The sequence below is a fragment of the Portunus trituberculatus genome, chromosome 7 (genome assembly GCF_017591435.1).
Source record: "Portunus trituberculatus isolate SZX2019 chromosome 7, ASM1759143v1, whole genome shotgun sequence".
Taxonomy (NCBI): Eukaryota; Metazoa; Arthropoda; class Malacostraca; order Decapoda; family Portunidae; genus Portunus; species Portunus trituberculatus.
The window spans coordinates 3914986-3924043 of NC_059261.1; the positions used below are offsets into that span (position 1 = coordinate 3914986).

At 37.9% G+C, this 9058-nt stretch overlaps 1 protein-coding gene and 1 long non-coding RNA gene across 2 annotated transcripts in view; both read right to left on the bottom strand.

Moving 5' to 3' along the window:
• Nucleotides 1–662: 662 nt before the first annotated feature.
• LOC123519390 (ornithine decarboxylase antizyme 1-like) lies at nt 663–8121 on the bottom strand. The gene is made up of 4 exons (XM_045280675.1): nt 8066–8121; nt 6597–6756; nt 5835–6075; nt 663–2231 (listed from the first exon to the last, which is right to left on the bottom strand). The coding sequence occupies exons 1-4, from the start codon at nt 8119–8121 to the stop codon at nt 2122–2124; spliced, it is 567 nt and encodes a 188-aa protein (XP_045136610.1). The 3' UTR covers nt 663–2121.
• A 735-nt stretch (nt 8122–8856) lies between these two features.
• Nucleotides 8857–9058, bottom strand: part of LOC123498451 — a 596-nt gene continuing 394 nt past the window's right edge. Inside the window, exon 2 of the long non-coding RNA XR_006672685.1 lies at nt 8857–9058. This exon is cut by the window's right edge and continues 28 nt beyond it. This is a non-coding gene — a long non-coding RNA (uncharacterized LOC123498451).

Here is a 9058-nt window from a genome sequence, read left to right on the forward strand (position 1 = left end):
CTTCCATTAACCATGTGTCCTATTAGCATTAAGGGCAGAGAGCAGGCAGTGGGCAGAGCAACACAGCCTGACAATGAGGCCGGCAGACATGACCAGCAACACATTCAAACAAAACACAATACAATTCTCCAACACTGAACTAAAAGAAACAATTGAAAACTGTCAAATAAAACCTAACACTTGTAAATAGTTAAGCTCAATCAATCAGACCTCTTGTGGATGTTCCTCTACCAGTCAATAAAGTAAATATGTTTGGAGATTGGTAGTTTTTAAATATGTAAGAAAAGTTTGATGTTTTTTTCTGTTTTTCAGTGTGTGTGTGTGTGTGTGTGTGTGTGTGTGTGTGTGTGTGTGTGTGTGTGTGTGTGTGTGTGTGTGTGTGTGTGTGTGTGTGGTGGGGAGGTAAGGATATGGAAGAAGAAAGGTAAGGAAATGAAAGAATAAGGAAGAACAAGAGAAAAAAAAAAGAAATATGAGCGAAATAGAAGGAATAAAAAAAAAGAAAAGAAAAAAGTAGAAAAAAAAAAAAAGAAAAAGTTAGAACAAAATAAAGACACCACCACTACCACATCACACCACACCATCACAACCTGCCACACAGCATTGCCAATCACACAGCAACACTGGCCAGGCTTCCACACACACACAAACAAACACACACACACTTGCATTACATTTATTGACAAGTGCAAGTCTGTGTTTTGTTTTCGTTTTACAAAATTAAGAGGAAGAGTGCCGCTGTCAACCCTGCCTCGCCACACATCAGAACAGTGCCACCCTTGCCCTCTACACCACATCTACCACGTGGGGAACTCTGTCACTCTCTCGCCGCGCCACAGCCACACCCCTACGCTGCTCACTGTCACCACTGCAAGTCACAAATCTTTACCACAAAACAACTGGTGTGGGTTATGTTACCTAAACTTACTGTACTTAAAAGATGCTTAGTTTTCCAGTGTCACTTAAATTTACTACACAAAGCTTGGTTTTCCCTTAAGTTTCTAGTGTAAAGTGTGGTTCTTTTTTTACTTAATGAGTCTACTATATGACTTAAAGTATTCACCTAGAAATGTTTTGTTTTAATTAATTGTTCGCCAAATGCTTAAACCCGATTACTTAAAATTTACACGTTTTGGTTGTCACTTAATAATATTCACCCACAACATACTTAAAACGTCCAGTTACGTACTTAAATTTACCGGAAAAGACAGTTCCATCGCTTAAAAATTTACAAAAAACATCTGGAGCAGCTTGCTTAGAATTTACCACAAAAGAGTTGGATGCGCTCAAAAAAATATACAGTTCTCTCCAAAGCATTACTCTTAAAATACAAAAGGTACCTCTTAGTCTTACGAAAAAGGTTAAGTACACACAAAAAGTACTCCCTCGCCTACCTTTAGAAACATTACTCTTAGAAACACCCGACTTGTTGGTGCCTCGTGTGGGGAAACTAAATACTGATGCAACATTTCAAGCTGAGAATCAAGACTTTTTTTTTGTTATTTTTACACTTTTCACCTTTGGAAGATCAGACCCGAACTACTTTTAAAAACACTTAAGAGTACTACCACTCCTCACTTAACACTTTTTACCCTTGGAACAAATACAAAAAGTAAATAAACACTTGCTTTTGTTATTCTCCATTGAAAAGTGAGCAAAACGAGGAAAAAGTAGTAAAATAATGATAAAAGAGCCTGGAATATGAAAAAAATAAATAAACGCATTAAAGAAACAATTACTTTTACGTTTACCTTGAAAACAAAAAAATACTTGAGCAAATAGAAAGATATCATGTACAATTTGCACACAAAAATAAATAAAACAGCAATACAATACGACTGAAATTAATAAATCACGAGAAAGAAATTAAATAAAAAAAAAAAAAAAAAAAAATCAAGACAATTATTACGTGAACAAAATTCTCAGATTACGAAAAATAGACGAAATAATATTAAAACACTTTGAAGCAACACAAGACAAGACCAAGATCAAGAGTAAACACCACCACTTAACCACCTATCAACACTTTATCAACACGGCAGCAGCAGCAGCAGCAGCGGAAGGGGGGCGAGTGTGACACAGCGACAGGATCAGCCAACGTAACCATGAACCCGAAGATGTTCAGTCGATCTGGTACACCATGTAGAGGTGGTCGCCAGATGCCGGGGCGAGAGGGTGGCCCGGTGGAAGAGCCTCGAAACCCAGGAACATGAAGGTGCGCAGTAACATAGCTGAGGGAGAGAGAGGGTCACGATTACTTACATGGATTAATTGGTAGCTTTTTATTTCTATTTATTTATTTATTTGTCTCTTTTGTACCAGGATGTGTTTCTATATTCATTCAAGGAGAGTATCAGGGTTACTTTGAAGGACTGACTGGTAGAGCTATCTTTTTTTTTTTTTTCTCTCGTTTTCATATTCATTCAGGTTACTATTTGGTGATTTCATACAGCTTCAGAAATTTATGGTTTTTCTTTATTTTCTTTCTTTCTTCCTTATCTCTTCAGTACCAGGACACGTTTTCATATTCATTCTGGTTACTATGTGGTGATTTTATACAGCTTCAGAAATTTATGTTGGGTTTACAATAGTTAAGACTGGCCATTAATCTCTTCACCTCCATCGACTCTTCCTAATGGAAATAAAATCGTTTAACCCCTTCAGTGCCATGACACGTTTTCATATTCATTCTGGTTACTATGTGGTGATTTTATACAGCTTCAGAAATGCATGTTGGGATTGGAATAGTAAAGATTCTGGCCATTAATCTTTTGACCTCCATCGATTCTTCCTAACGCAAATAAAACTGTCAAATCATACCCATAAATCAATGCAAAAATGTTTCTCAGTATTAAAGGGGTGCAGAATGTGTGTGGGTTAGATTAGACAGATGAATTAATGTAGCTGGAAGAAAGTTGAGGTTAAAAATGGCTGTTTTGAAGGCTGGTGGAGAGTGTGGGGGTTACAGAATTGATGTACATAAATTTGTTTTGGTTTTAAAAGAATGTGTGTAGGTTAGACAGACAAGTTAATGTAGCTGAAAGTGAAAGATAGTGGAGGTTAAAAATTACCGAGATTTTGAAGGCTGGTGGAGTGTGTGGGTTACATAATTGATAGATAACTTGCTTGGGTTTTAGAAGAATGTGTGTGGGTTAGATAGATAAATTACTGTAGGAAGAGCATAGATGATTTAGTTTAGCTGGTAGAGAGTGGAGGTTAGAAATGGCTGAGGTTTTGAAGGCTTAGAGTGGGAGGTTCCACTGATGAATTAACTAATATAGATAAATTGCTTGCTTTTTTAGAATGTGTGTGGGATTAGATAGATTAATTAATGTAGCTGGAAAAAAGTGAAGGCTAGAAATGACTGGGGTTCTGAAGGCTAAGGTGATGGAAAGGCTTAAAAATTTATGTAGGGTAATGAGTTAATCAATATAGATAAAAGAGGATGGAGGCTTCAAATGACATGTCTTTTTAAGAATGTGAGTTAGAAAGATTAATTAATGTACATGGAAGAAAGTGGTTAGAAAAGACTTGGTTTTGAAAGGGTGTGAGAAGCAGAAAGATTAATTGATGCAGATGGAAGAGAGTGGTTAGAAATTATGTACACTTGGTTTTAAAAAAGGGTGTGTGAGGCAGAAAGATTAATTTATGGGATGGAAGAGTAGTTAGAAATGGCTGTTTTTTTTTAAAGAACATGTTGATTAGAAAAGATGAATTAATATACAGATGAAAGTGGATGAGGTTAGAAATGACTTGTTTTCTGAATAATGTGCACGTTAGATAAATTGATAAGCACTATAGGCGGATGAGTGCGGTTAGAAATGACTTGTTTGGTGAAGGGTGTGACAGTGAAAGGTTAATTAATTGAAGTGTGTGAGAGGTGGAAAAATAAATTAATGGAAGGGTGTGGGAGGTAAAAAGACTAATTAATTGAAGGATGTGAGAGGTGAAAAGATTAATTAAATGCAGCTGGAACAGGATGGAAGTTTATTTTTATTTTATTATTATTTTTTTAAGAACATGTGATTAATTAATGAAGGTGAGAGGGAGTGTAGACTAGAAATAGCTTCTTTTTGAAGATTGAGGTGATGGAGACTAATGTTCATCACAAAAGAGAGTGGTTTGACATGGCTTGTTTATTTGAAAGTTGAGGTGACAGGACTAGTTTCCATAAGTGGTGAGGGCATGAAGGTTAGAAATGACTGGGTTGTGTGGGTTAAATAGATGAAGTGATATTGATAAAAGATGGTGAAGATTTGAAATGACTTAGTTTTTGAAGAAGTGCAAGGATCAAAAAAGATGAATTAAAATAGAGATGAAAGAAGATAGATATTTTCTCTCTCTCTCTCTCTCTCTCTTAAGAATGTGAGAAGTAGAAAGATGAATTAATATATATGAAAGAAGGTGGTTTTCAAGAATGACCTAATGAAGCCTAATTTGAACAGCTGATGAAAGGTGAAAACTAAGAATAACAAGCCTAGGATGACGGAAAGATGAATTAACACAGCTGGAAAAGGATGATGGTTAAAAATTATGGAGTTTTTGAGGAATGTGTTTATTAGAAAGATTAATTAATAGAGATGGGAAAGTGAGATTAAAAATGACAAAGATTTAATTAACACAGCTGGGAAAGGATGAAGGTTAGAAATTATAGTTTTAGAGATCAATTAGGTTTGAAAGATTAATTAATGTACATGGGAGTGTGGTTAAGAATGACAGGCCTGGGATAATGGAAAGATGAATAAACAAAGCTGGAAAAGAATGAAGGTTAAAAATTATTGAATTTTTAAAGCATGTGTGGTTAGGAAGATCAGTTTAACCCTTCAATACTGGACACATTTTTTACCTTAAGATTTGTGTACAATTAAAACTCTTATTGATATCAGGAAGGGTCTATGGAGGTCAGGAGATTAATGGCCACAGTCTTCACTATTTCAATCCCCACACAAGTTTCTGAAGCTTTATAAAATCACCAAATAATATGCAGAATGAATATGGAACACGTCACGGTATTGAAGAGGTTAATGCAAATGGGAGGGTGTGGTTAGAAATGAGTGCTTTTGAAGAACACAAGGCTTAGATTATTCACAGCTGGAGGAGGATGGAGGTTTGACTTAATCTATACAAATACTGGAGGGTAAATCTCTCCAGTACCATGACATGTTTTCATATTCATTCTGGTTACTATTTGTTGATTTTATACAGCTTAAGAAAGTTATGTGGGGGATTAAAATATTGAAGACTCTGGCCATTAATCTTCTGACCTCCATAGACCTTTCCTAATGTAAATAAAATGGTCTAATCACACCCAAAAATTAAGATAAAAATCTATCTCAGTATTGAAGGAGTTAAGAGCAAAATGGGTTGCTTGGGCTGACAGAAAGAGGAATTAATGTAGCTGGAATGATGGAGCTTTAAAATTACTGTGGTTCTTTTTATGAATGTGATGAGATAAATTTACACAGATGGAAGAAGGTGGATGTTAGAAATGGGTTGCCAGAAAAATTAATTAATGTAGCTGGAATGAGGGCAGTTTAAAATTACTGTGGTTTTCTGGAGGTGATAAACAGATGAGTTTACACAGATGAAGAAGGCGGATGTTAGAAAAGACTCCAATTTTCTGGGATGAGATGAGAAAAAGAGGATTTACACAACTGTTAGAAGGTGATAGTTAAAACTGATGCATTGCTTGAGGGTGACGGAAAGTTAAATATAAGGCTGAGGACGTGATGGTTGAAATTACGTACTTCATGTTTTGAAGGATAAGATGGGAAATGCATCCCAGTACCGAAGGGGCTAACTGTCACCCAACACCACCCCAGTCACCTACTCACCCCTGTCACTGCGGTCCTTCCTGAAGCAGACCAGGACGTGGGAGCAGCCGAGCACCTCCTCAGCATACTCCAGCAGGGACACGAAGGCCTCCTTGCTGCCCTCGGGAAGGTGCACCAGCCACAGATACAGTCGCCGGCCCACCACCACAGTCTCCCACACCACACTGGTCTGTTCTGCCACCTGGAACTCAAAGCTCAGCCGAACGCAGCCACTCTGAGCAGCCGATACCACTTCAGTACCCTGCGGAATGGACGGTAGCTTAGGGGATTGTAAAGGTGGTGTTAGGTTAGGTTGGTGTTTAGGGATGTGGTTAGGTTAGGTTAGTGCTTAGGGGTGGTTAGGAAAGTGGTTTGGATAGAGTTGAGTGTTAAGGGAAAGTTGTTAGTGTTTAGAGAAAGTGTTAGGTTAAGTTAGTATTTAGAGGAGTGGTTAGGTTAGGTTAGGTTAGGTCTGGATTGGATTGATTTGGTTAGGTAACATTAGTGTTTAGAGAAATCGTTGGGTTAGGTTTGTGTTGTGCAGAAAACATGAGTTATCATGATTTTAAGTTATATTTTAAGTTATATATAATTCATCAATTCATAATTTTTTTTTTTATCTACATTCACAATAGTGTGTGTGTGTGTGTGTGTGTGTGTGTGTGTGTGTGTGTGTGTGTGTGTGTGTGTGTGTGTGTGTGTGTGTGTGTGTGTGTGTGTGTGTGCACATGCTCTTCAGTAGGTAAACACAAGAAGATAAACACTTGAGTCAGCGGTACATACCAGCACAGGCTTGGTGCGAGTGCTGGCCACAGGGGGCTCTGAAGGTTTCCCCACGCCGCTGCCCTCTGTGCTGATGGACACACTGGCGGCATGGGGGGCATCAAACCCACCACCGAGGCCCTGCGCCCAGGTGAATCGAAAAGTGGCGCAGGCCCCCACTGCTCACACTACTAGACTCCATACTGCGGGGAAGACACACACTGGTTAGCTTAAGGTTGATTAGATCAGGTTAGGTTAGGTTAGGTTTGGTTTGGTAGGTTACATAAAGTTTGGTTAGGTTGGGAATAGGTTAAAATAGGTTAGATTAGAATAGGGTAGGGTAGGATAGGGTATGTGAGGTAGGTTAGGGTATGGTACATTAAGTTAGGTTAGGATTATCTCCCTCCTCACACTATTCCATACTGCTGGGGGAAGAGAGACAATGGCTGGGTTAGCTTAGGTTAGGTTAGGTTAGATGGCTGGCTTAGGTTAGATTACCATGTCCCCATTACTTTACACTGCATTGAAAATTTCAGGCAAACACTGGTTAGGATAGATTAACAGTCTCTCCTATTAAATCATACTACTAGACTACATACACACTCACTCACTCAACTAACTCTTAAAACTCACAAACTCACTCAATCACAAACTCACTCAATTAGGTCTTTCTTTTTTTTCTCACTCAAACTCCTACATTCATTCACTCACTCACTCACTCACTCACTCACACACTCACAAAAGTATAACAGCTTGGAACGAACTTGAGAAAGGTGAGGTGTAAAAGCAATCCACGAATCAAAGACAAAGCCAGATGCAGAACAAAACAGATACGACAGCGTGATCCTTCACACACACACACACACACACACACACACACACACACACACACACACACAAGGAAATGATGAAATTGATAAGTACTAAAATAAGACCTAGATTGGAATATGCAGGAGTTGTGTGGACTCCCCATAAAAAGAAACACATAAGAAAATTAGAGAGACTACAAAAAATGGCTACAAGAATGGTTCCAGAATTTAAAGGGATGACATATGAGGAGAGACTAAAGGCTATGGATCTACCAACCTTGGAGCAGAGAAGAGAGAGAGGGGATCTGATACAAGTTTATAAATTGATTAACGGAATGGATGAAGTGGATATTGAGAAACTGATCCTGGGAGAAGAATATGACTTTAGAAGCACAAGATCGCATAGTAAGAAACTAAGGAAGGGACGATGTCTGAGAGATGTTAAAAAATTTTGTTTCCCGCAAAGATGTGTTGAGACTTGGAACAGTTTGAGTGAGGAAGTGGTGTCAGCAACGAGTGTGCATAGTTTTAAAGAAAAATTGGATAAGTGTAGATATGGAGACGGGACCACATGAGCATAAAGCCCAGGCCCTGTAAAACTACAACTAGGTAAACACACACACACACACACACACACACACACACACACACACACACACACACACACACACACACCCTCACCTTGGCTTAGACGCATACACCACCTCAGTAGCCTCAAAATTCCACACATCAAACATCGCAGGTGTGTTTCTAGAAGGTGTGTGTTCCAAGGTGTTTCTAGGTGTGTGTTTCAAGGTGGTGTGTGTTCCAAGTAGGTGTGTGTTCCAAGAAGGTGTGTGTTCCAAGAAGGTGTGTGTTCCAAGGCGTTTCTAAATATGTGCTGCTATGTGTACACCGTATGACAGCTGTACATACACACTAACTCGCACCACCACAGCCACCACACATGTGAAATTACCAAACCTAACTGGACCAAACCTAACCTAAATACACGCAGGTAAAATGAGTCTTAATGGCGGCGTATTAAGGTCACTTCGAGATGTATATTTAGTGATTTATTGGCACTCTCATTTTTTTAATATTTCCTTTATTGGTTTTAAACGGCTAATTATTTTGAACTTCTCTCCCTCGTTTATCTTACTTATTTCCTGTGATTTATTGCACCTCTTTCTATTTATTTATTTATTTTTGTTTTGAATGGTGTTATAATTTGAATCTTTGTTTATCTGATTTTCCAGCTGCTATTTATTTCTTTTGGTTCTGAAATATTTAGTACTTTTTTCATTTATTTTTATTTTGGTTTCCCTTTTTTTTTGTGGTTTTCAAGTGGTTTTATATTTTTCTTTTTAGTTTGATTTTTTTTTTGGTTCTGGAATGTTTAATAATTTTTCACTATTCTATTTTGGTTTCCTTTCTTTCTTTCTTTCTTTTCTACAAACAACTTTTATTCATTTTTCTCTCTCTTTCATTTACTTCCACAAACAGATTTTTTTTCTTCTTTTCTCTTCCTCTTTAACTTCTACAAACTGCTTTCACTTATTTTTTCCTCTTCCTCTCCCTTTTCCCTGAGTTCCACCTTGCCATTCGGTTCAACAGTACTTTCCTCTCCGGGACAAGCACTGTACACACACACAAACACACCTCACTAAAAATTTCAGATATGAGTGGTTGAGT

Bases quoted from the DNA above. Each gene is read 5' to 3' on its own strand.
- LOC123519390 (XM_045280675.1), bottom strand. From the start codon at position 8,121: ATGTTTGATGTGTGGAATTTTGAGGCTACTGAGGTGGTGTATGCGTCT. The intron at 6,076-6,596 runs GTATGTACCGCT...TCCATTCCGCAG, and splicing joins CTCGCACCAAGCCTGTGCTG to GGTACTGAAGTGGTATCGGC. The intron at 2,232-5,834 runs GTGAGTAGGTGA...TCTCTCCCTCAG, and splicing joins GAAGGACCGCAGTGACAGGG to CTATGTTACTGCGCACCTTC.